The sequence below is a fragment of the Coregonus lavaretus genome, assembly GCF_964263955.1.
Source record: "Coregonus lavaretus genome assembly, chromosome: 3".
Classification (NCBI taxonomy): domain Eukaryota; kingdom Metazoa; phylum Chordata; class Actinopteri; order Salmoniformes; family Salmonidae; genus Coregonus; species Coregonus lavaretus.
In genome coordinates, this window is record NC_139990.1 from 13850174 (window position 1) to 13876764 (window position 26591).

At 45.7% G+C, this 26591-nt stretch overlaps 1 protein-coding gene across 3 annotated transcripts in view; it reads right to left on the bottom strand.

The window, feature by feature from the left end:
* Window positions 1–1680: 1680 nt before the first annotated feature.
* Window positions 1681–26591, bottom strand: part of LOC311126976 (glucocorticoid-induced transcript 1 protein-like) — a 49980-nt gene continuing 25069 nt past the window's right edge. For 2 of the 3 annotated variants that reach the window (XM_084158703.1, XM_084158701.1), the window contains exons 3-8: window positions 20011–20100; window positions 5393–5542; window positions 3222–3371; window positions 2559–2775; window positions 2230–2350; window positions 1681–2083 (exon numbers count right to left, since the gene is read on the bottom strand). In XM_084158703.1, coding sequence (XP_084014829.1) covers window positions 1753–2083; window positions 2230–2350; window positions 2559–2775; window positions 3222–3371; window positions 5393–5542; window positions 20011–20100 — 1059 coding nt within the window. In that variant the 3' untranslated portion in view covers window positions 1681–1752. The remainder of the gene's footprint in view (window positions 2084–2229; window positions 2351–2558; window positions 2776–3221; window positions 3372–5392; window positions 5543–20010; window positions 20101–26591) is intronic. The other variant, XM_084158702.1, reaches the window with a different exon arrangement.

Genomic DNA, 26591 nt, shown 5'->3' on the forward strand with positions numbered 1-26591 from the left:
GACCTGAAGTTGAACACAGAAGTTGCTACCTGACCTTGACCACAGCACAACGGCTGCAGAGGGTCCGACGACCACACAGAATTGTCAGGCGTTGACAGTCATAGCCATTATAGACTTCTCTCAAGCATGTTAGAACTCGTCTCAACAAGCACAGCCGTTATCTCTCACAGTGGGCCTGGTTGGTTACTAGTCACTCATAAAGGCAACCAAGACACCTAACCACACAGTAAACCTTTAACCTCTGCTGTCAGCCAAGCACAGGTCAAGTCTTGGGACAGCACATCATAACACCATGGAATGTCTAGGGGGAATAAAAGGTTCTGAATTTCTGGAATGGAATCTGGAATGAGAGAAAGCAAAGGAAATAGAGTGATCTCTTCTGTTTCAACGAGGAAATGCAGTCAGAACTGAGTCAATCTGTGTCATGGAATATGGGCATACATTCCAAATTACCTGAGTTTAGACTCTGTTTGTGATATATACCTGAAGAAAGGCCAGATGCAATGGACACTGTTCTTTAAGTTATGTCTTTTTCCCCACTTTTTTGATTATTATTTTCTGGTTTTGCATTGCATGTTTCAAAGGAGGTTTAGAAACATAACCTGGATTGTGTAAACATAAATCCTGAATATGTTTAGTTTTTTCTATGATACTGTACATAACATAACACAGCAATAGATAGTTTTCAATTTAAACAAGCGTTGTTTTTTTCTTTTCATAAGATATATAATGTGTGTAATATGGTGTATAGAGCTTTTTCATACTGTGGAGAAAGTCAAAACAGAACACAATAACACATAAATTAAAGAGATTCTCCGGTACTTTTGTATACTTTAAAGCCAGTAGTTCTGAAAGTAGCAGTCACAAGCCAAAATTGGTCCCCGAAAACCCTCTCTCTCTCTCTCTGTGTCTCGCTCTCTCTCTGTGTGTCTCTCTCTCTCTCTCTCTGTGTGAGTCTCTCTCAAAGTGTGTGTCTCTCTCTCTCTCCCTCGGTGTGTGTCACTCACTCACTCAGCAGTTGCGCCCGCTCTGCAACCTCATTGGATAACGCTGGGCAGGCCTCTTGCTAGCTGTCACTCAAATGTGAGGGGCTGAAGCTCATTGGCTAGAACTGTAATTGCTATGGGGTTGGCCCACGTGGGGTGAATGAAGAGAAAATGGTGCTGCACAACTTCAAGAAAACAGTCGCTTTCAAACTAGGGATTTCGTGGCTAATTGAGGTTAGATAGTAATTCTGCTCATAGATTATGCATGTATGAAATACACATTGACACATCCAGCCCAAAGCAGGAGGTTTAAAAAAAACTTTCTTAGTCGCCAAAGTACCGGAGCATGTCTTTAATCTTAAACACACTACTGGTTTAAAATGCATGCCCCCCATCCAAAGAGTCTAATTTTCTTCCCATCCACCCAATGACAGCGTCCAGCATCTCTTCTTTTTACATGCTGTTAAAGATCATTATGTCTATCCCTGACAGGAACAGTGCTTTAGGAATACGCTAGGAACATATGGGAGACTTGTCTTTGTTTGCACCATTGTGTTGTTGTTGTCGGGGACATTGTTGCTAATGCTACGCCATGCAGAGTGTGTAGGGTTCAGCAGAGACAGAGAGAAGAGGAGGGGAGGGGAGGTCCTTTAGCAAAGGAGACCGGACTTCAGTGATGATGATGATAGTGGGGGAGTAATAATCATTTTATTCATAATAATAATAAGAACCAGAACCATGTGTCAGAGGCCAGCTCTGCCCAGGTCTAGCTGATGGCCAGGCAATCTGTCTGGGGGGCAGTCTCTTGTGGCTCCCCCTGCTGGGGCGATGTGGGCGTTGCAGTGGCAGCCTCCTCGGGGGTGGGAGCGTCGTCTGTGCTGGTGGAGGTGTGGACCTGAGTGGGGAGGACGCGGCAGAATGCTGATGTCATTGAGCTGGGGCCGGCCTCGGGGTCGTCGTCGGGGTGAGAGGTCACAGAGAGGTGCAGGGTGCCGGGGGTCAGTCTGACAGGGCAGAAGGCGGAGCCGGTGGGGATGAAATTGACCTTGTTCTTGTCGGGGCAGGAGAAGAGAGGGACGGACGCTGACTGCCTGGAGCTGGACAGACAAATGTAAAAGTAAGAGACGGTGTGTTAACTCTTTTCATGACATGTATGCGTAACTGACGTTCAGTATCAACAACTTGGAAAATTTAGTGCAATAAAAAAGATCCTAAAAGCTCTCTGGTCTCTTTCTGTACTTACCTCATTTCCTCAAACACCTTGATTTTCTCACAGCCCTCTGGTGGTTCTCTCTTGAACATGTAGCTGTTGTTGGGTTTAGGAGACGAGGCAAACTTAGGCAGCGGAGAGCTACTGCCACTGTCTGTAGACAGAGAGACAGAGACAATGGTCAGAAACAGTCAGAAAATAAGATTACATTTGCCTTTTGCCCTACTGCCAACCCCCCGGACAAGACACAAACACATTCCACGTTAGGAGTTCAGAGCCTTGCTCAAAGGCACAACGACAGGATGTCCAATGGAAAATAGAGGCCTTGCCCCTGGTCTGAGAGAGCATCCTGACAATCCTACCTTTATCCCTGTCGTAGAGCAGATCGTCGGTGGAGTAAGGGCTCCCCCCGTGTGAGCCGGACCCCGGGGGGCAGGCGGGAGAGGGACAGGGGGACAGGCTGGAACTACTGCTGGAGCGGCCGGGGGCAGACGGGGTCTGTGTGTCCACGCTACGGGTACTGCTGCTACGCTGCTGGGGGGGGAAGGGGGCTCGCCGCCCGTCTGGTACCTCCAACACCTGGGGGAGGGCGGGGGAGGACAGGGAGTGAAGAAAAAAAAGAGAGAGAGCAAGTGAGAGAGATGTTTCTTCATTGAGTACTACAAGTAATAGCATTTACAGTGACACAGCAGGTGCATGAGTGGTTGTGTGCGTGTCTTCTTAGTCCCCTCCAGACACACGATTTTAAAGTTTCAAGTTTTAATGTCACGTGCACAAGTACAGTGAAATGCCTTTCTTGCAAGCTCTAAATGTAGAGAAAACAGTCACTTTCAAACTAGGGATTTTGTGGCTAATTGAGTTAAGACAGTAATTCTGCTTATAAAGTATACATGTATGAACTACACATTGACACATCCAGCCCATGACTGATGTCATGCTTGACTGCGAGTGGCCACCGCTAGTATTGTGTGAGAGTGTATATTGTAAATATGTGATTGCATGAATCTAACAGTCCGTCCCCCAACCTTGAGCTCCTCCTTCTCTCCGTTGTTGTCTCTGATGAAGACCTTCTCCAGCTCGTGGTTGATTCCCTCCATGCTGCTGGGCACTCTGGTGATGGAGGGCTTGGACACCGTCATGTTGGACATCTGGGACGACGTAGACATGCAGGACCACTGTAGGGCCCAGGGACACAACCGCCGAGACATTCAAAAACAACATCTCAACATTACACATATTTTAAGCAGGGCAGAGTTTTTGTGATTAAGCTTCCCTGGCGTATTGGGTTTGCACTTTTGGTCCGATTGCATTGATTCCATTCCGCCCAGCAAGCTAAATCACGCATACCGCTAAAGTATTTGACAGATTATATATATATATATATATATATATATATATATATATATAATATACAGTTGAAGTTGGAAGTTTACATACACTTAGATTGGAGTCATTAAAACTTGTTTTTCAAGCACTTCACAAATGTCTTGTTAACAAGGTATAGTTTTGGCAAGTCGGTTAGGACATCTACTTTGTGCATGACAAGTAATTTTTCCAACAATTGTTTACAGACAGATTATTTCACTTATAATTCACTGTATCACAATTTCAGTGGGTCAGAAATTTACATACACTAAGTTGACTGTGCCTTTAAACAGCTTGGAAAATTCCAGAAAATGATGTCATGGCTTTAGAAGCTTCTGATAGGCTTATTGACATCATTTGAGTCAATTGGAGGTGTACCAGTGGATGTATTTCAAGGCCTACCTTCAAACTCAGTGCCTCTTTGCTTGACATCATGGGAAAATCAAAATAAATCAGCTAAGACCTCAGAAAATGAATTGTAGACCTCCACAAGTCTGGTTCATCCTTGGGAGCAATTTCCAAACGCCTGAAGGTACCACGTTCATCTGTACAAACAATAGTACGCAAGTATAAACACCATGGGACCACGCAGCCGTCATACCGCTCAGGAAGGAGACACGTTCTGTCTCCTAGAGATGAACGTACTTTGGTGCGAAAAGTGCAAATAAATCCCAGAACAACAGCAAAGGACCTTGTGAAGATGCTGGAGGAAACAGGTACAAAAGTATCTATATCCACAGTAAAACGAGTCCTATATCGACATAACCTGAAAGGCTGCTCAGCAAGGAAGAAGCCACTGCTCCAAAACCGCCATAAAAATGCCAAGACTACGGTTTGCAACTGCACATGGGGACAAAGATCGTACTTTTTGGAGAAATGTCCTCTGGTCTGATGAAACAAAAATAGAACTGTTTGGCCATAATGACCATTGTTGTGTTTGAAAGAAAAAGGGGGTTCCTTGCAAGCCGAAGAACACCATCCTAACGGTGAAGCACGGAGGTGGCAGCATCATGCTGTGGGGGTGCTTTGCTGCAGGAGGGACTGGTGCACTTCACAAAATAGATGGCATCATGAGGAAGGAAAATTATGTGGATATATTGAAGCAACATCTCAAGACATCAGTCAGGAAGTTAAAGCTTGGTCGCAAATGGGTCTTCCAAATGGACAATGACCCCAAGCATACTTCCAAAGTTGTGGCAAAATGGCTTAAGGACAAAAAAGTCAAGGTATTGGAGTGGCCATCACAAAGCCCTGACCTCAATCCTATAGAACATTTGTGGGCAGAACTGAAAAAGTGTGTGCGAGCAAGGAGGCCTACAAACCTGACTCAGTTACACCAGCTCTGTCAGGAGGAATGGGCCAAAATTCACACAACTTATTGTGGGAAGCTTGTGGAAGGCTACCCAAAACGTTTGACCCAAGTTAAAGAATTTTAAAGGCAATGCTACCAAATACTAATTGAGTGTACGTAAACTTCTGACCCACTGGGAATGTAATGAAAGAAATAAAAGCTTAAATAAATCATTCTCTCTACTATTATTCAGACATTTCACACTCTTAAAATAAAGTGGTAATCCTAACTGACCTAAAACAGGGAATTTTTACTAGGATTAAATGTCAGGAATTGTGAAAAACTGAGTTTAAATGTATTTGGCTAAGGTGCATGTACACTTCCGACTTCAACTGTATGTATATATTATAATATAATATAACACATATATATATATATATATATATATATATATATATATATATATATATATATATATATATATATATATATATATATATATATATGAACTCAGGTCTGGATGGCAGTAGTGTGCCTTACCTGTGCTTGGTTGGCCGTGATGTTGATGGTGGTGTTGATAGGTCCCTGTAAAGGAGACAGGCTGTCTTTGTCTCTTTGACACTGAGACTGACGACCTCCCTGCTGCTGCTTACTACTGCCACGCAGCTGCTGCCGGAGCTTGGCTATCTGCTGAGGAGAACAGAGGAGGAGGAAAGGAAGGAGGAAGAGGAGGGGGAGGAAAGGAAGTGGAGAGAGGGAGAAGAAGAGAAGAGAGGGAGAGTGAGTGAGAAAGACAGAGAGACAAAGAGAAAGAAAATAAACACTTGGAAAGAGAGAGAAAGGAATAGTAACATGTTAACAGATTAACTTCTTTTGTCTCACGTTTTTGACATAACCCCATATATCCCCCAGGGGTCGCCATAGCTCAGGGCAGGCAGCTCCAGTAATGAATGAATCAGATTACATGTATAGCTGGAGCTGCTGTGCAGTCCCTAGGTACATCTAAAAGGAGACTAGCTGGTAGGCTAGTCATTGATCTAATAGCTAAAGGAAGAGTATGCAAACGCATCATAAAAGGCCATTTATGATATATTTCATTTGCATGGTGCTGTTCAAACCTTTGAAAGACCCACAGACTGTGCTAAGCTGTGCATCTAACAGAAGATATGACTATGTATTGGCTTCCTTATCTGGTTTGAGAATCCCCTGTGCTCTGACCAATAATGACTAAAGGGCTAGAACTCCTGTCCTGTGTAGCTCTAGGTATATCTTTGACCCTGTCCTGTGTAGCTCTAGGTATATCTTTGACCCTGTCCTGTGTAGCTCTAGGTATATCTTTGACCTTGTCCTGTGTAGCTCTAGGTATATCGTTGACCCTGTCCTGTGTAGCTCTAGGTATATCTTTGACCTTGTCCTGTGTAGCTCTAGGTATATCGTTGACCCTGTCCTGTGTAGCTCTAGGTATATCTTTGACCTTGTCCTGTGTAGCTCTAGGTATATCTTTGACCCTGTCCTGTGTAGCTCTAGGTATATCTTTGACCCTGTCCTGTGTAGCTCTAGGTATATCTTTGACCCTGTCCTGTGTAGCTCTAGGTATATCTTTGACCCAAATGTTTTGTCTTTATCATTTTGCATCCATATTAGCCCACAGAGGGAAGTTCCAATTGCCAAAAGACTCTTTTGAATTCTCAGACATGTGGGGGCCTTTCGTATGTCAGATAGAAGCACAGTACAGTTAATGGCAAATCAGATGAACAGTTGCTTAAAATAGTCAATCCTAACCCCAGGTGTAAAATAGTCAATAATGGCTACTCAGAAAGTATTAAACTGTCAAGAGGGTAAAACAAGGTTGTCCAATACCTAACCCCAGGTGTAAAATAGTCAATAATGGCTACTCAGAAAGTATTAAACTGTCAAGAGGGTAAAACAAGGTTGTCCAATATCGGCATATCTATTTATTATTGCCATCGAAATGTTAGCTATTAAAACCAGATAGAACAGTAATATCAAGGGGCTAGAAATCCAGGGCCTTAAACAAAGGTCATTACATTTACATTTAAGTCATTTAGCAGACGCTCTTATCCAGAGCGACTTACAAATTGGTGCATTCACCTTATAGCCAGTGGGACAACCACTCCTTTTTTATTTATTTTTATGGTGGGGTGGGGGAGGGGGGGAGAAGGATTACTGTTATACTATTCCAGGTATTCCTTAAAGAGGTAGGGTTTCAAGTGTCATTGTATGCTGATGACTCATGTTTTCTTTTAAATGCACAATATGGATCCCTGCACAGCCTCAGAGGATCTAGATCATTTCTCTAACCTCTTTGGATTACAAACCGAACTATGATAAATGTACCATATTACGTATTGGATCAATAAAAAACACAACTTTTACATTACCGTGTAGTTTACAAATAAAATTGTCTGATGGTGAAGTGGACATACTCTGTTAGCAAAAATAGATAAGATCTTGCTACCATGGAAAGGTAAACCCTTGTCCATTTGTGTAAAAATCACCCTGATTCATTCTTTAGTCATATCCCAGCTTACCTATTTACTGATGGCCTGCCTACACCGGATGACTTGTTTTTAAAATTATATGAGCAAACATGTTGACTTTATTTGGAACGGCAAGTAAGACAAAATTAAACGGGCCTATTTATATAATTAATATGAATTTGGAGGGCTACAATTATTAAATGTTAAAGAATTGAACCTCTCACTAAAGACTTTAGTTATACAAAATGTATACTTAAATACAAACTGGTTCTCCAGCAGATTAGTAAGAATATATATGGGGGATTGGAAATGATGCAAAAATTACCTTGATAGAACCCACAATCTATCTGCAAAATGTTATGTATGTAGCATCTCACTACCAGACCGGACAAGCCCAGACATGTTATTTTCCCTGTGCCTTTACACAGAAGTCATTGTAGGCTCAGTCATTGCAGTAATTTTACTATAGCAACACAACACAGGTCACCTCTTACACCAGCAACACATGCTATTTTCACAATGCATTTACACAAACCGTCCTTCAACTTGTCCTCTTCCACCAAGTCATTTTACTATAGCAACACAACACAAACACCCAGCCTAACAGGGGCTTATCAAAGGAGGCTCTGTCTGAATGGACGGGCTGATATGTGATCCACTTTCTTTAGCCATAGTGGACCTGGTGCACTCAACAGTTAGTCAGCTTTCCAGATAACTCAAGAATCAGTACGCGATAATAGACACATCACAAATCTCTCCTATATATGATGCTGGGCCCAAAAGAAAGATAGCGAAGAAAGAAAAGCCTACATGTAATATAATCAGTGTTGCTCGACTGCTTTATTCCAGCACCAACATCACTCCTGAATACACCAACTCAAACACACATACTGCAAACTCACTCAAGCGCTTATATGTGACTTGTTTCAAGAAACTAGGCTTATGTCACGTGTCACTACTTCACAGGAGAGGCATTTGAATGTAAACATTATTTTTTATCAAAATGCTTTTTTTGGGAGAAATGCCTTCTGGAACATGTGAACTTTCATGTGCCTTATAACAAACTTGTATGTCATCTGGAAATACGAATACAATTGTTAAATTACGAGCCTAGATGGTGTAGCCACGGAAAAAGAAAGGAAACTTCCCGCTAGCCATGATTGGCTGAGATAATGGATCGGCTGGACATGCCTAGAGATGAGTTTGAATAGGTCTGCCATGTAGCACGCTTCTGTCCATGACATGAGCTAGTCAGTATGTCTAGGTAATCCTTTCTAACACAGCTTTTTTGAAATATATCACGAAGAACTTTCGGGAGGACCGAGCTTTGAAGTCAGTGGAATGCCCGGTGGAAGCAGAGTATGAGAGCTAAGGAGATGGAGAAAATTCTGGCGTTTGATTACAAATATGCGGATGGAGTTGAAAAGAGAACACAGAAGGCTGTTATATAAAACACCTGTCGCCAGATTACATCTTCAAACTAAGGGCAACCATGGCATCCGTGACAGAGAGGGAGAAGCGTTCATCCATGTATACGAGTAAGAGAGTCTAGCTAGCTACATTTTCAAATATTATACATTTCTAATCCAGGCTCTGTCGTAGACGGCCGCGACCGGGAGACCCATTGGGTGGCGCACAATTGGCCCAGCGTCGTCCAGGGTAGGGGAGAGAATGGCCGGCAGGGATGTAGCTCAGTTGGTAGAGCATGGTGTTTGCAACGCCAGGGTTGTGGGTTCGATTCCCACGGGGGGCCAGTATGAAAAATAAAATAAATAAAAAATAATGTATACACTCACTAACTGTAAGTCGCTCTGGATAAGAGCGTCTGCTAAATGACTAAAATGTAAATGTAAATGTTGTCAGAAAGTCGTTTTCATTGCAAGTTAAATCCATACTGCTAGCTAGCTAGCTGGCTGGCTGGATCACTAACGTTACGTGTATGACCTGTGTAGTAATATTATTCGTATCGCAGAGCCATTTGCATTGCTAGTTATAGCATAATGTTAGCTAGCTAGCTAACATTGAACCTAGTTAGTTAGCTATCTGCAGATCCTTAAAGAGATGGGTGGGTCTAAGGCTTAAGAGGGTGTGAATGATACTGAATGGGACAAAGAGGAGCTCTCCAGTAGGTGTACCAAAACATTCAAGGGCAATTTTCTCAAAAGTGCAGTTACAAGTTTATCAACTTTCAAAGCAGAATTACTTTCCCATTGTTCCTCAACTGTAGTGTATGATATGCCATTTTCTAGCTCTGAGTCTCTACTTTTATCCAATGTAAAAAACACAATTTCATTTTGCTACATAAGACCGAATCGAGCCGGTCGGTCACATATTCTTCCTCTTCCTCTCCCTATACTTTCCCAGCGATTCACTTAAAAATACATACCGCTAGTACATCTAGTAAACAGAAGCTAACTGAAAACCCAGTCAGAGTATGAATGTGTTCATTGTGCGGCAGCGTTACATGGTAAGTCAACAAACATGTTGTCTCTGCGGCATTACGGTGTGTGTGTGAGAGTTTTAAGACATTCAGCTGGGCTGGGCAGCAATTTACACAGTGTTTAAAGTAGAGTGAGTACATCCTATGTAACGCTGAGGAAATAAGAACATAACAAGAGTTAAGTGAGAGGAAGTGTTGGTAAATAGTGAGGTCTATAAGATTAGGATTACGGTCACTTAACAACCCTGGGATCTCTTTTGAGGTTATATAGGCCTACAAACAATCATGGTGTAACTGAAGGGGACCTCAACCTCTGCACTACAGCTCCAAGCTCCATTACTGCTACTAAGGAACATGCCTGAGCACTACTATCTTAACTGTTCTCCCTCTGCTAAACTAGGGAGGGAGAGAGAAAACACAGAGAGAGAGAGAGAGAGAGAGAGAGAGAGAGAGAGAGAGAGAGAGAGAGAGAGAGAGAGAGAGAGAGAGAGAGAGAGAGGAGAGAGCGAGAGAGAGAGCAATTCTACCAAATTACCCTTCAACAGACCATGTATTCACACTACACACCCTAATTGGTAAACAAACAAACCAAAACAAAGGCAAAGTCTTCTCATTCTTTGTTGATTTCAAAAAAGCTTTTGACTCAATTTGGCATGAGGGTCTGCTATACAAACTGATGGAAAGCGGTGTTGGGGGAAAAACCTACAACATAATAAAATCCATGTACTCAAACAACAAGTGTGCAGCTAAAATTGGCAAAGGAAAACACACCTTTCTTTCCACAGGGCCGTGGAGAGAGACAGGGATGCAGTTTAAGCCCCACCCTCTTCAACATATATATCAACAAATTGGCGAGGGCACTATATTTTTACATTTACATTTTAGTCATTTAGCAGACGCTCTTATCCAGAGCGACTTACAGTTAAGTGAGTGCATACATTATTATTTTATATATATATATTTTTTTTTTCATACTGGCCCCCCCGTGGGAATCGAACCCACAACCCTGGCGTAGCAAACGCCATGCTCTACCAACTGAGCTACATCCCTGCCGGCCATTCCCTCCCCTACCCTGGACGACGCTGGGCCAATTGTGCGCCGCCCGATGGGTCTCCCGGTCGCGGCCGGCTACGACAGAGCCTGGATTCGAACCAGGATCTCTAGTGGCACAGCTAGCACTGCGATGCAGTACCTTAGACCACTGCGCCACTCGGGGACACAGAACAGAACAGTCTGCAGCCCCCGGCCTCACCCTTATAGAATCTGAAGTCAAATGTCTACTGTTTGATGATGATCTGGTGCTTCTGTCCCCAACCAAGGAGGGCCTACAGCAGCACCTATAACTTCTACACAGATTCTGTCAGACCTGGGCCCTGACAGTAAATCTCAGTAAGACAAAAATAATGGTGTTCCAAAAAAAGTCCAGTTGCCAGGACCACAAATACCAATTCCATCTAGACACCATTGCCCTAGAGCACACGAAAAACTATACCTACCTTGGCCTAAACATCAGCACCACAGGTAACTTCCACAAAGCTGTGAATGATCTGAGAGCCAAGGCAAGAAGGGCCTTCTACGCCATCAAAAGGAACATAAAATTCGACATCCCAATTAGGATCTGGCAAAAAATACTTGAATCAGTTATAGAACCAATTGCCCTTTATGTTTGTGAGGTCTGGGGTCCAACCAAGAAATCATAAAATGGGACAAACACCAAATTGAGACTCTGCATGCAGAATTCTGCAAAAACATCCTCCGTGTACAAAGTTAAATAAATAATGCATGCAGAGCAGAATTAGGCCGATACCCGCTAATGATCAATATCCAGAAAAGAGACGTAAAATTCTACAACCACCTAAAAGGAAGCGATTCCCAAACCTTCCACAACAAAGCCATCACCTACAGAGAGATTATTCCTAGCGAAAAGTCCCCTAAGCAAGCTGGTCCAGGGGCTCTGTTCACAAACACAAACAGACCCCACAGAGCCCCAAGACAGCAACACAATTAGACCCAACCAAATCATGAGAAAACTAAAAGATAATTACTTGACACATTGGAAAGAATTTACCAAAAAACAGAGCAAACTGGAATGCTATTTGGCGATAAACAGAGTACACAGTGGCAGAATACCTGACCACGGTGACTGACCCAAAATTAAGGAAAGCTTTGACTATGGTCAAAAGTTTTGAGAATTACACAAATACTAATTTTCACAAAGTCTGCTGCCTCAGTTTTGATGATGGCAATTTGCATATACTTCAGAATGTCATGAAGAGTGATCAGATGAATTGCAATTAATTGCAAAGTCCCTCTTTGCCATGAAAATGAACTTAATCCCCAAAAAACATTTCCACTGCATTTCAGCCCTGCCACAAAAGGACCAGCTGCCATCATGTTGTCACGGTTTCGGCCGAGGCTGCCTCTCTTCCTTGCTCGGGCAGGCTTCGGCGTTCGTCGTCTCCGGAATACTAGCTGCCACCGTTGTATGTTTCTATGTTCGTTTGGTCTTGTCTGGAATTGTACACCTGTTGTCGTTTAGCGTCATTAGTGTCCTATAAGTTCTCGTTGTGTTAGTCAGGTGTTGTGTGTGATTGTTTCGCTGTCGTGCTTGTGCTCTACAGTATACCGTTTGCTCTTTGTAGCTTTCCTCCTCTGTAAGGAGAGTATTTATCGCACATGTTTAGTGCGCCCTTTTGTTTACGCCTGCGTGCGGAGTTTCTCGCCTCAGGGCTTTTGGCTCGTGTATTTGTTTGTGCCTTCACTAAAGTCTTTTGGACTTATTTTCTGCGTCCTGCGCCTGATTCCAGCACCACACCCACCTACAGCACCTACTGACAGAATCACACAACATTCTGAATGGAATCAGCAGGAGCCGCAGCAGCACAGGAGACGTTGGAGGATCGGGTCCGGGAGCAAAATGACCAGATCCTGCGGATCGGGACCGCCCTGCAGGATGTTATCAACACACTCCAACGCTGGGAGACCCGAGGGACACCCCCAACTCCACCTTCCCTGCCATCACCATCAGCCAGTCAGCCCATTCCCGCTCCGGAACCCAGGGGAATTCGACTCTCGCTCCCGAGGGCCTACGATGGGACCGCTGCCGGGTGTCAGGGCTTCCTTCTCCAGGTGGAGCTTTACCTGGCCACCGTGCACCCGGCGCCCTCGGGACACGAGAGCGTGTCCGCCCTCATCTCCTGCCTTTCCGGCAAGGCGTTAGAATGGGCCAACGCCGAGTGGAGGAGGATAGACGCTACCACCATCACATACGCTGAGTTCTCCCGCCGCTTCAGGGCGGTGTTTGACCATCCACCGGAGGGGAAAGCGGCGGGGGAGCGTCTGTTCTGCCTCCGGCAGGGGAAGAGGAGTGCCCAGGAGTTCGCGTTAGAATTCCGTACTCTAGCGGCGGATGCAGGGTGGAATGAGCGGGCCCTCATCGATCACTACCGCTGTAGTCTACGTGAGGACGTCCGTCGGGAGCTGGCCTGTCGGGACACCAGTCTCTCTTTCGACCAGTTAGTCGACATGTCCATCAGGCTGGACACCCTGCTGGCTACCCGCGGACGTCCCGAGGGAGGTCCGTCCCGAGCCCCATGGAGCTTGGGGGCGCTGGCGCTAGAGAGAGGAGGGGTCGGAGTACGAGGGGGCCCGTCTCCTGCACCAACTGTGGCCGTGGAGGACACACCGCGGCTAGGTGCTGGGGACGGCCTCCTAGGGGAGAAGACGACAGGCCCCGCACTGGGGAGTCCTTCCAGGTGAGTAGGCGCCCCACTCACCCAGAGCTCTCTGTTGCGCACTTCTGTATACCTGTGCGTTTTCCACAGGTAGCACCTCATTCCCAGCATAAGGCGCTGGTAGATTCAGGCGCGGCTGGGAATTTTGTTGATAGGAAATTTTGTTTAGATTTAGGGATTCCCCTTCTTCCTGTTGACGTCCCATTCCCCGTTCATGCCCTAGATAGCCGTCCGTTGGGATCGGGCTTGATCAGGGAGGTCACGGCGCCACTTAGGATGTGTGCGCAGGGGGGTCATCAGGAGATGATCCAGCTATTTCTGATCGACTCGCCTGCGTATCCGGTGGTGCTGGGCATGCCCTGGTTGAGTATCCATAACCCGTCTATTTCGTGGCAGGAGAGGGCTCTGATGGAGTGGTCTGACCAGTGTGTGGGTCGATGTTTAGGCGTTTCCGTAGGGGCTACCTCGGTGGAGAGTCCAAACCAGGTGCCCGCATTGCACGTTCCCCCTGAGTATGGGGATTTGGCTATTGTGTTCAGTAAGTCGAGGGCGACGCAGTTGCCTCCCCATAGGCAGGGAGATTGTGCGATAGACCTCCAGGCAGGAGCTGCGCTCCCACGGAGCCATGTGTATCCTCTGTCTCAGGAGGAGAAGAGAGCTATGGAGACTTACATAGACGAATCTCTGAGACAAGGATACATACGGCCATCCACTTCCCCTGCGTCCTCGAGTTTCTTTTTTGTGAAGAAAAAGGATGGAGGGTTACGCCCGTGCATTGATTACCGTAGTCTCAATCAGATCACGGTGAAGTACAGTTATCCACTTCCGCTGATTGCGACCATGACGGAGTCATTGCATGGGGCGCGTTTCTTCACTAAATTAGATCTCAGGAGCGCGTACAACTTGGTGCGCATTAGGGAGGGCGATGAATGGAAGACAGCCTTTAGTACTACCTCGGGCCATTACGAGTATCTTGTCATGCCATACGGGTTGATGAACGCTCCTTCAGTTTTCCAATCATTCGTGGATGAGATATTCAGGGACATGCAGGGGCAGGGGGTGGTCGTGTACATAGATGACATTCTCGTGTACTCGTCTACCCGAGTCGAGCATGTGGCTCTGGTGCGCCGAGTGTTGCGGAGGCTGTTGGAGCACGACCTGTATGTCAAGGCAGAGAAGTGTCTGTTTTTCCAGGAGTCGGTCTCCTTTTTGGGTTATCAGTTGTCTGCGTCAGGGGTGAAGATGGAGGTAGACCGGGTGTCAGCCGTGCGTAATTGGCAAACGCCAACCACTGTGAAGGAGGTGCAGCAGTTTTTGGGGTTTGCGAATTACTACCGGAGGTTTATCCGGGGTTTTGGACAGGTGGCAGCTCCCATAACGTCTCTTTTGAAGGGGGGTCCGGTGCGTTTGCAGTGGTCAGCCGAGGCGGACAGGGCGTTTGGGAGGCTGAAGGACCTGTTTACCTCGGCTCCGGTGCTGGCGCATCCGGATCCCTCTTTACCATTTCAGGTAGAGGTGGACGCGTCAGAGGCCGGTATAGGAGCCGTGCTTTCGCAACGGTCCGGCACGCCACCTAAACTCCTCCCCTGTGCTTTTTATTCCAAGAAGCTCAGTCCGGCGGAGCGAAATTATGACGTAGGGGACAGGGAGCTGTTAGCCGTGGTACAGGCCCTAAAGGTGTGGAGGCACTGGCTTGAGGGGGCTCAACACCCTTTCCTCATTTTGACGGACCACCGTAACCTGGAGTACATCCGGGCAGCTAGGAGACTGAACCCTCGCCAGGCGCGGTGGAATATGTTTTTGACCCGGTTCGTATTTAAGATCACGTACATCCCTGGGTCACAGAACGGTAAGGCAGACGCACTGTCTCGGCGGTATGACACGGAGGAGAGGTCCGTGGAGCCCACTCCCATACTGCCGGAGTCTTGTCTGGTGGCACCGGTAGTGTGGGAGGTCGATGCTGAACTCGAGCGGGCGTTGCGCACCGACCCTAGTCCACCTCAATGCCCGGAGGGTCGGAAGTACGTTCCGCTCGAGGTTCGGGATCGATTGATCTATTGGGCTCACACGTCACCCTCCTCTGGACATCCTGGTATCGGCCGGACAGTGCACTGCCTTAGTGCTAAGTACTGGTGGCCCACGTTGGCGAGGGATGTGAGGGTTTATGTCTCCTCCTGCTCGGTGTGCGCCCAGTGTAAGGCGCCTAGACATCTGCCTAGGGGTAAGTTACTACCCCTGCCCGTTCCACAACGACCATGGTCTCACCTCTCGGTGGACTTCATCACTGACCTTCCTCCCTCACAGGGGAATACTACTATACTGGTCGTTGTGGACCGGTTCTCTAAGGCCTGTCGTTTGCTCCCTATGCCGGGCCTTCCTACTGCCCTACAGACCGCCGAAGCGCTATTCACCCATGTTTTCCGGCACTACGGGGTACCCGAGGATATTGTGTCTGATCGAGGTCCCCAATTTACCTCCAGAGTCTGGAGAGCCTTTATGGAGCGGTTGGGGGTCTCGGTGAGCCTCACCTCGGGTTACCATCCGGAGAGTAATGGGCAGGTGGAACGTGTGAACCAGGATGTGGGTAGGTTTCTTAGATCATACTGCCAGGACCGGCCGGAGGAGTGGGCACGGTACGTTCCCTGGGCAGAAATGGCCCAGAATTCCCTACGCCATTCCTCCACTAACCTAACCCCTTTCCAATGTGTGTTAGGTTACCAGCCGGTTCTGGCACCTTGGCAGCAGAGCCAGATCGAGGCTCCTGCGGTGGATGAGTGGGTGCGGCGCTCGGAGGAGACGTGGAACGCTGCACACGTCCACCTGCAGCGGGCCCTCCGTCGTCAAAAGGCGAGCGCCGATCTCCACCGCAGTGAGGGACCGGTGTACGCACCTGGTGATCGAGTCTGGCTCTCTACCAGAAACCTGCCCCTCCGCCTGCCCTGTCGGAAACTGGGTCGGCGGTTTGTGGGGCCGTTTAAAGTCCTGAGAAGATTGAACGAGGTGTGTTACAGATTACAACTACCTGTTGAGTATAAAAGTATTAACCCCTCGTTCCATGTGTCTCTTCTCAGGCCGGTGGTAGCTGGCCCACTCCAGGAAAATGAGATCAAGGAGACTCCTCCGCCCCCATTGGACATCGAGGGGGCACCGGCGTACTCCGTGCGGTCCATCTTGGATTCGAGACGTCGGATGGGGGGTCTCCAATATCTGGTGGAGTGGGAGGGGTACGGCCCGGAGGAACGGTGCTGGGTGCCGAGGAGAGACATTTTGGACCCGTCTCTCCTGACAGAATTCCATCGTAGTCACCCGACGCGCCCTGCTCCGCGTCCTCCTGGTCATCCCCGAAGCCGGAGTCGGCACACGTCTGGAGCCGCGCGTCAAGGGGGGGGGGTACTGTCACGGTTTCGGCCGAGGCTGCCTCTCTTCCTTGCTCGGGCAGGCTTCGGCGTTCGTCGTCTCCGGAATACTAGCTGCCACCGTTGTATGTTTCTATGTTCGTTTGGTCTTGTCTGGAATTGTACACCTGTTGTCGTTTAGCGTCATTAGTGTCCTATAAGTTCTCGTTGTGTTAGTCAGGTGTTGTGTGTGATTGTTTCGCTGTCGTGCTTGTGCTCTACAGTATACCGTTTGCTCTTTGTAGCTTTCCTCCTCTGTAAGGAGAGTATTTATCGCACATGTTTAGTGCGCCCTTTTGTTTACGCCTGCGTGCGGAGTTTCTCGCCTCAGGGCTTTTGGCTCGTGTATTTGTTTGTGCCTTCACTAAAGTCTTTTGGACTTATTTTCTGCGTCCTGCGCCTGATTCCAGCACCACACCCACCTACAGCACCTACTGACACATGTCAGTGATTCTCTTGTTAACACAGGTGAGAGTGTTGACGAGGACAAGGCTGGAGATCACTCTGTCATGCTGATTTAGTTAGAATAACAGACTGGAAGCTTTAAAAGGAGGGTGGTGCTTGAAATCATTGTTCTTCCTCTGTTAACCATGGTTACCTGCAAGGAAACACTTGCCATCATCATTGCTTTGCACAAAAAGTGCTTCACAGGCAAGGATATTGCTGCTAGTAAGATTGCACCTAAATCAACCATTTATCGGATCATCAAGAACTTCAAGGAGAGAAGTTCAATTGTTGTGAAGAAGGCTTCAGGGCGCCCAAGAAAGTCCAGCTAGCGCCAGGACCGTCTCCTAAAGTTGATTCAGCTGCGGGATCGGGGCACCACCAGTGCAGAGCTTGCTCAGGAATGGCAGCAGGCAGGTGTGAGTGCATCTGCACACACAGTGAGGCGAAGACTTTTGGAGGATGGCCTGGTGTCAAGAAGGGCAGCGAGGAAGCCACTTCTCTCCAGGAAAAACATCAGGGACAGACTGATATTCTGCAAAAGGTACAGGGATTGGACTGCTGAGGACTGGGGTAAAGTCATTTTCTCTGATGAATCCCCTTTCCGATTGTTTGGGGCATCCGGAAAACACCTTGTCCGGAGAAGACAAGGTGAGCGCTACCATCAGTCCTGTGTCATGCCAACAGTAAAGCATCCTGAGACCATTCATGTGTGGGGTTGCTTCTCAGCCAAGGGAGTGGGATCACTCACAATTTTGCTTAAGAACACAGCCATGAATAAAGAATGGTTCCAACACATCCTCCGAGAGCAACTTCTCCCAACCATCCAAGAACAGTTTGGTGATGAACAATGCCTTTTCCAGCATGATGGAGCACCTTGCCATCAGGCAAAAGTGATAACTAAGTGGCTCGGGGAACAAAACATCGACATTATGGGTCCATGGCCAGGAAACTCCCCAGACCTTAATCCCATTGAGAACTTGTGGTCAATCCTCAAGAGGCGGGTGGACAAACAAAAACCTACAAATTCTGACAAACTCCAAGCATTGATTATGCAAGAATGGGCTGCCATTAGTCGGGATGTGGCCCAGAAGTTAATTGATAGCATGCCAGGGCGGATTGCAGAGGTCTTGAAAAAGAAGGGTCAAAACTGCAAATATTGACTCTTTGCATAAACTTAATGTAATTGTCAATAAAAGCCTTTGACACTTATGGAATGCTTTTAATTACACCATAGTAACATCTGACAAAAATATATCATAACACTGATGCAGCGAACTTTGTGAAGACCAATACTTGTGTCATTCTCAAAACTTTCGACCACGACTGTACAGACTCAGTGAGCATAGCCTTGCTATTGAGAGAGGCCGCTCTAGGCAGACCTGGCTCTCAAGAGAAGACAGGCTGTGCATACTGCCCACAAAATGAGGTGGAAACTGAGCTGCACTTCCTAACCTCCTGCCAAATGTTTGACCATATTAGAAACACATATTTCCCTCAGATTACACAGACCCACAAAGAATTCGAAAACAAATCCAATTTTGATAAACTCCCATATCTACTGGGTGAAATACCACAGTGTGCCATCACAGCAGCAAGATTTGTGACCTGTTGCCTCCAGAAAAGGGCAACCAGTGAAGTACAAACACCATTGTAAATACAACCCATATTTATGTTTATTCATTTTCCCTTTTGTACTTAAACTATTTGCACATTGTTATAACACTGTACATAGCCATATGACATTTGAAATGTCTCTATTCCTTTGAAACTTTTGTGAGTGTAATGTTTACTGTTCATTTTGGATTGTATATTTCACTTGCTTTGGCAATGTAAACATATGTTTACCATGCCAATAAAGCCCTATGAATTGTAGAGAGAGAGAGAGAGAGAGAGAGAGAGAGAGAGAGAGAGAGAGAGGAGACAGGGCGATAGACAGAGACAGAAAGGGCAGAGAAAGAGAGAGGCTGAAAGATAGAGGAATCTCAGGTCTGCCTGGCTGTCTTTCCTGTCAATAAAGTGCCTGTTGGGTTATGGCTGGACTGGCGGTTGGTTGCTGTGAGGAGAAGTTTCTGGTTAGTTGAGGGTGAGATAGATAGTATTATTTGCCTCCTCCCTGCCTGTGGCCATATAGCACCAGGGTGGAGCGGAGAGGGGATGATAAGACAACGACCGCCCGGCCCGGTACTACGCTACGGCTCTGACACCCAGCATTAGAACAGACAAGCCCTGAGCATGCAGAAGTCATTCAGGACGTTATATATAGAAGGTGGCACCGTGTGGAGCGAGAGCGAGAGCGAGATGGCATGTCATGGCAGATCGTAGGCAGTTTCCCATTGACTGATGACATTCTAGTTGTCATGTCAACTTCAAGTCATCTCAACCTGGCAGAATCTAGGTCTGGGTTAAAGGAGGATGACAGCAAGATACTGATGCACAGTGTGCTAGGATAACAGATTGAATGAGTTTTACATGGAGGCCTACTGTACAGTATGTTGTCATTGTTGATTTGAGAACACCTCGGTCCAATGGTCATTAGGAAAGTGCTGCAAGTTTCTTACGAATGGTTAAGGTTTCTTATGACATGTATTAGTGTGGTGTGTGTGTGTCGTGCATGCATACGCAAGCGTGAGTGAGTGTTTACCTCTTTGAGCTGGTCGGCGCTGCCCCAAGATGCCGAGCGCTGGTGTCTGCTCTTCTTCTCTCCTGTTTCTTCACTCCAACATCCAGGTGTCTGAAAACAACAAGGAAACAACCAATAATATCATTATCTAATTACCAACCTCTTATTCTCATTCGCCATGTCAATCATCAACATCATCATGGTAGAGAATAAAAGACTGCAGCCTGGGAGAGGGGGCCTTGGCCCCAGCCTAAGCAGTGCACTACTATGCCATTTCAGATTCGCCATTGCGACACAAAACCTCAGACAGTTATGTGAACTTGGTCTCTCTACCATGCAGTAGTGGTAGGTTTGACATGAATGACTTGCTGTGCATACATCATGTATAACAATATCTAAAATTGAGCTTCAACTAGCCACAAGTGCTCTGTTGAGTGTGTCAGTGCATAATAGAACAAGGAGAGGCCTCTAAATGCTGCAGGCTCAGCTACTGTGATTAATAAATTATATCAACGAGAGAGAGAGAGAAGCCCTCGTTTCATCCCTTGGTTACCCCTGGTCTGCTACTGGAGCTGAGAGAAAAAAGGAGAAAGACAAGAGGAGGAGGAAGACAAGCGTAAAAGGAAATGAGAAGAAAGTAATTCAAACGTTACTGGTCGCATACACATATGTTATCGCGGGTGCAGCGAAATGCTTATGTTTCTAGCTCCAACAGTGCAGTAATACCTAACACCACACACAAATCCCCAAAATAAAAAGAAAGAAATAAGAATTATCAGAACGAGCAATGTCAGAGTCTGGAATATATATAAAATGGTGTGAAATAGACAGAATGAACAGTATATGAATAGAAAAGGTGTGTACAGCAGTACTTATATAGGAAGAGCCTTGACTAGTGCATTGGGAAAGTATTCAGACCCCTTTACTTTTTCCACAGTTACGTTACAGCCTTATTCTTAAATGGATTAAATTATTTATTTTTTACATCAATCTACACACAATACCCCATAATGAGAATGCACAAACAGGTTTTTAGAAATGTTTAGAAATGTGTTAAAAATAAAAAAACAGAAATAACTTATTTACATAAGTATTCAGACCCTTCGCTATGAGACTCGAAATTGAGCTCAGGTGCAACAAAGAAAATTCACCCAAAAAAAGTTATATATTACTATTATTTTGTATTATTGTTGGTCATAAAAGACTGTAAAAACACCAGGATATCAGCTAAGTAATTTTTATTTTTGGAAATCTTTGTTCTCAAATATTCCCACTTATAATAGAGACAAGAGTAGAGTCGCCTCTTCACTGTTGACGTTGAGACTGGTGTTTTGCAGCTACTTTTTAATGAAGCTGCCAGTTGAGGACCTGTGAGGCATCTGTTTCTCAAACTAGACACTCTAATATATTTGTCCTCTTGCTTAGTTGTGCACCGGGGACTCCCACTCCTCTTTCTATTCTGGTTAGAGCCAGTTTGCGCTGTTCTGTGAAGGGAGTAGTACACAGCGTTGTACGAGATCTTCAGTTTCTTGGCAATTTCTCGCATGGAATAGCCTTCATTTCTTAGAACAAGAATAGACTGATGAGTTTCAGAAGAAAGTTCTTTGTTTCTGGCCATTTTGAGCCTGTAATCGAACCCACAATTGCTGATGCTCCAGATACTCAACTAGTCTCAAGAAGGCCAGTTGTATTGCTTCTTTAAATCAGCACAACAGTTTTCAGCTGTGCTAACATAATTGCAAAAGGGTTTTCTAATGATCAATTAGCCTTTTAAAATGATAAACTTGGATTAGCAAACACAACGTGTCATTGGAACACAGGACTGATGGTTGCTGATAATGGGCCTCTGTACGCCTATGTAGATATTCCATTAAAAATCAATAGTTTCCAGCTACAATAGCCATTTACAACATTAACAATGTCTACACTGTATTTCTGAACAATTTGATGTTATTTTAATGGACAAAAAATTAGCTTTTCTTTCGAAATCAAGGACATTTCTAAGTGACCCCAAACTTTTGAACGGTAGTGTACATACATACATACATACATACATACATACATACAGTTGAAGTCGGAAGTTTACATACACCTTAGCCAAATACATTTAAACTCAGTTTATCACAATTCCTGACATTTAATCCTAGTATAAATTCCCTGTCTTAGGTCAGTTAGGATCACCACTTTATTTTAAGATGTCAGAATAATAGTAGAGATAATTATTTATTTCAGCTTTTATTTATTTCATCACATTCTCAGTGGGTCAGAAGTTTACATACACTCAATTAGTATTTGGTAGCATTGTCTTTAAATTGTTTAACTTGGGTCAAACGTTTCAAGTAGCCTTCCATAAGCTTCCCACAATAATTTGGGTGAATTTTGGCCCATTCCTCCTGACAGAACTGGTGTAACTGAGGTCAGGGCTTTGTGATGGCAACTCCAATACCTTGACTTTGTTGTCCTTAAGCCATTTTGCCACAACTTTGGAAGTATGCTTGGGGTCATTGTCCATTTAGAAGACCCATTTGTGACCAAGCTTTAACTTCCTGACTGATGTCTTGAGATGTTGCTTCAATATATCCACATAATTTTCCTTCCTCATGATGCCATCTATTTTGTGAAGTGCACCAGTCCCTCCTGCAGCAAAGCACCCCCACAGCATGATGCTGCCACCCTGTGCTTCACGGTTGGGATGGTGTTCTTCGGCTTGCAAGCAACCCCCTTTTTCCTTCAAACATAACGATGGTCATTATGGCCAAACAGTTCTATTTTTGTTTCATCAGACCAGAGGACATTTCTCCAAAAAGTACGATCTTTGTCCCCATGTGCAGTTGCAAACCGTAGTCTTGGCATTTTTATGGCGGTTTTGGAGCAGTGGCTTCTTCCTTGCTGAGCGGCCTTTCAGGTTATGTCGATATAGGACTAGTTTTACTGTGGATGTAGATACTTCAAACATAACGATGGTCATTATGGCCAAATAGTTCTATTTTTGTTTCATCAGACCAGAGGACATTTCTCCAAAAAGTACGATCTTTAATAATAATAATAATATGCCATTTAGCAGACGCTTTTATCCAAAGCGACTTACAGTCATGCGTGCATACATTTTTTTTTTGTGTATGGGTGGTCCCGGGGATCGAACCCACTACCTTGGCATTACAAGCGCCGTGCTCTACCCCATGTGTAGTTGCAAACCGTAGTCTGGTTTTTTTATGGCGGTTTTGGAGCAGTGGCTTCTTCCTTGCTGAGTGGCCTTTCAGGTTATGTCGATATAGGACTCGTTTTACTGTGGATATAGATACTTTTGTACTTGTTTCCTCCAGCATCTTCACAAGGTCCTTTGCAGTTGTTCTGGGATTGATTTGCACTTTTCGCATCAAAGTACGTTCATCTCTAGGAGACAGAACGCGTCTCCTTCCTGAGCGTTATCACGGCTGCGTGGTCCCATGGTGTTTATACTTGCGTACTATTGTTTGTACAGATGAACGTGGTACCTTCAGGCGTTTGGAAATTGCTCCCAAAGATGAACCAGACTTGCGGAGGTCTACAATTCTTTTTCTGAGGTCTTGGCTGATTTCTTTGGATTTTCCCATGATGTCAAGCAAAGAGGCACGAGTTTGAAGGTAGGCCTTGAAATACATCCACAAGTACACCTCCAATTGACTCAAATTATGTCAATTAGCCTATCAGAAGCTTCTAAAGCCATGACATCATTTTCTGGAATATACCAAGCTGTTTAAAGGCACCGTCAACTTAGTGTATGTAAACTTCTGACCCACTGGAATTGTGATACAGTGAATTATAAGTGAAATAATCTTTCTGTAAACAATTGTTGGAAGAATTACTTGTGTCATGCACAAAGTAGATGTTCTAACCGACTTGCCAAAACTATAGTTTGTTAAAACTAAATTTGTGGAGTGGTTGAAAAACGAGTTTTAATGACTCCAACCTAAGTGTATGTAAACTTCCGACTTCAACTGTACATGCATACATAGAGTGGGAATTGTATTTATTTTTTGCTCATAAAACTTGGGGGGCCAAATAAAACCATCCACGGGCCAACAGTTGGGGAATCCTGGTCTAGGGTGTCGAGGACAGGTGGAGGTGATATGATCCTTAACTAGCCCCTCAAAGCACTTCATGATAACAGAAGTGACTTCTACGGAAAGATAGTCATTTATTTCAATTACCTTCGCTTTCTTGGGTACAGGAACAATGGTGGACATATTGAAGCAAGTGGGGACAACAGACTGAGATATGGAGAGATAGAATATGTCTGTAAACACTCCAGCCAGCTGGACTGCACATGCTCTGAGGATGCGGCTTGGGATGCCATCTGGGCCGGCAGCCTTGCGACGGTTAAAACGCTTAAATGTCTTACAATGCCACGGAGAATGAGAGCTCACAGTCCTCGTGAGCGGCGGTGGCCCGCGTCGGCGGCTCAGTGTTTTCCTCGAAGCGGGCAAAGAATGTGTTTAGCGTGTCCGGGAGCAAGACGTTGGTGTCCGCGACATGGCTGGCTTTCCTTTTATAATCCGTGATTGTCTGGAGTCCCTGCCACATACGTCTCATGTCCATGTTCCCAGTCACATTGCCGTGGTTAAATGCGGTGGTTCACGCTTTCAGGTTTGCACGAATGCACGTTTTTTTTGTTTGGATAAGTTCTAATCATCACAGTGGGAACAACATCCTTCATGCACTTCCTGATGAACTCAGTCACTGAGTCAATGTATACGTTGATACTATTCTCAGAGGCAACTCAGACTATTTCCTAGTACGCGTAATCAAAACAATCTTGAAGCATAGATTCCGATTGGTCAGACCAATGTTGAACAGTCCTTACCACGGGTACTTTCTGTTTAAGTTTCTGCCTACAGGAGGGGAGGAGCAAAATTGAGGTGTGATCTGATTTGCCTAAGGGAGGGCAGGGGAGGGCCTTGTAGCCGTCTTGGAAGGGGGAGTAGCAATGGTCAAGAGTGCTCGATGCGCGAGTAGCACAGGAGATCTGTTGATACACTATATATCCAAAAGTAGGTGGACACTCCTTCAAATTAGTGGATTCGGCTATTTCAGCCACACCCTTTGCTGACAGGTGTATAAAATCGAGCACACAGCCATGCAATCTCCATAGCCAAACATTGGCAGTAGAATGGCCTTACTGAAGAGCTCAGTGACTTTTAATGTAAATAATAAATAAATAATATGCCATTTAGCAGACGCTTTTATCCAAAGCGACTTACAGTCATGTGTGCATACATTTTTTGTGTATGGGTGGTCCCGGGGATCGAACCCACTACCTTGGCGTTACAAGCGCCGTGCTCTACCAGCTGAGCTACAGAGGACCACGTCATAGGATGCCACTTTTCTATCAAGTCAGTTCATCAAATTTCTGCCCTGCTATAGCTGCCCCGGTCAACTGCTGTTATTGTGAAGTAGAAACGTCTAGGAGCAACAACGGCTTAGCCGCAAAGTGGTAGGCCACACAAGCTCACAGATCGGGACCGCCGAATGCTGATGTGCATAGCACGTAAAAATCGTCTGTCCTCAGTGGCCACACTCACTACTGAGTTTCAAACTGCCTCTTGAAGCAACGTCAGCACAATAACTGTTCGTCGGGAGCTTCATGAAATGGGTTTCCATGGCCGAGCAGCTGCACACAAGCCTAAGATCACCAAGCACTATGCCAAGCGTATGCTGGAGTGGTGTAAAGCTCGCCGCCATTGGACTCTGGAGCAGTGGAAACACGTTCTCGAGTGATGAATCACGCTTCACCATCTGGACAAATCTGGGTTTGGCGGATGCCAGGACAACGCTACCTGCCCAAATGCATAGTACCAACTGTAAAGTTTGGTGGAGGAGCAATAATTATCTGGGGAGGTTTTTCATGGTTCGGGCTAGGCCCCTTAGTTCCAGTGAAGGGAAATCTTAACGTTACAGCATACAATGACATTCTAGATGATTCTGTGCTTCCAACTTTGTGGCAACAGTTTGGGGAAGGCCCTTTCCTGTTTCAGTATGACAATGCTCCTGTGCACAAAGCGAGGTCCATACAGAAATGGTTTGTCGAGATCGGTGTGGAATAACTTGACTGGCCTGCACAGAGCCCTGACCTCAACCCCATCTAACACCTTTGGGATGAATTGGAACACTGACTGCGAGCCAGGCCTAATCGCCCAACATCAGTGCCCGACCTCACTAATGCTCGTGGCTGAATGGAAGCAAGTCCCCGCATCAATGTTCCAACATCTAGTGGAAAGCCTTCCCAGACGATTGGAGGCTGTTATAGCAGCAAAGGGGGGACCAACTCCATATTAATGTCAATGATTTTGGAATGAAATGTTCGACGAGCAAGTGTCCACATACTTTTGGTCATGTAGTGTAGAACTTCGGTAGCGTTTGCCTTAATAAAGTACCCAGCTACAATAAATGCAGCCTCAGGATATGCAGTTTCCAGTTTGCACAAATTTCAGTGTAGTTCCTTGAGAGACGTCACGGTGTAGGCTTGGGGGGAATATACATGGCTGTGACGATGATTACCTCTCAGGAGGTAATGCGGTCGGCATTTGATGGTGAGGTATTTCAGATCGGGAGAACAAAAGGAC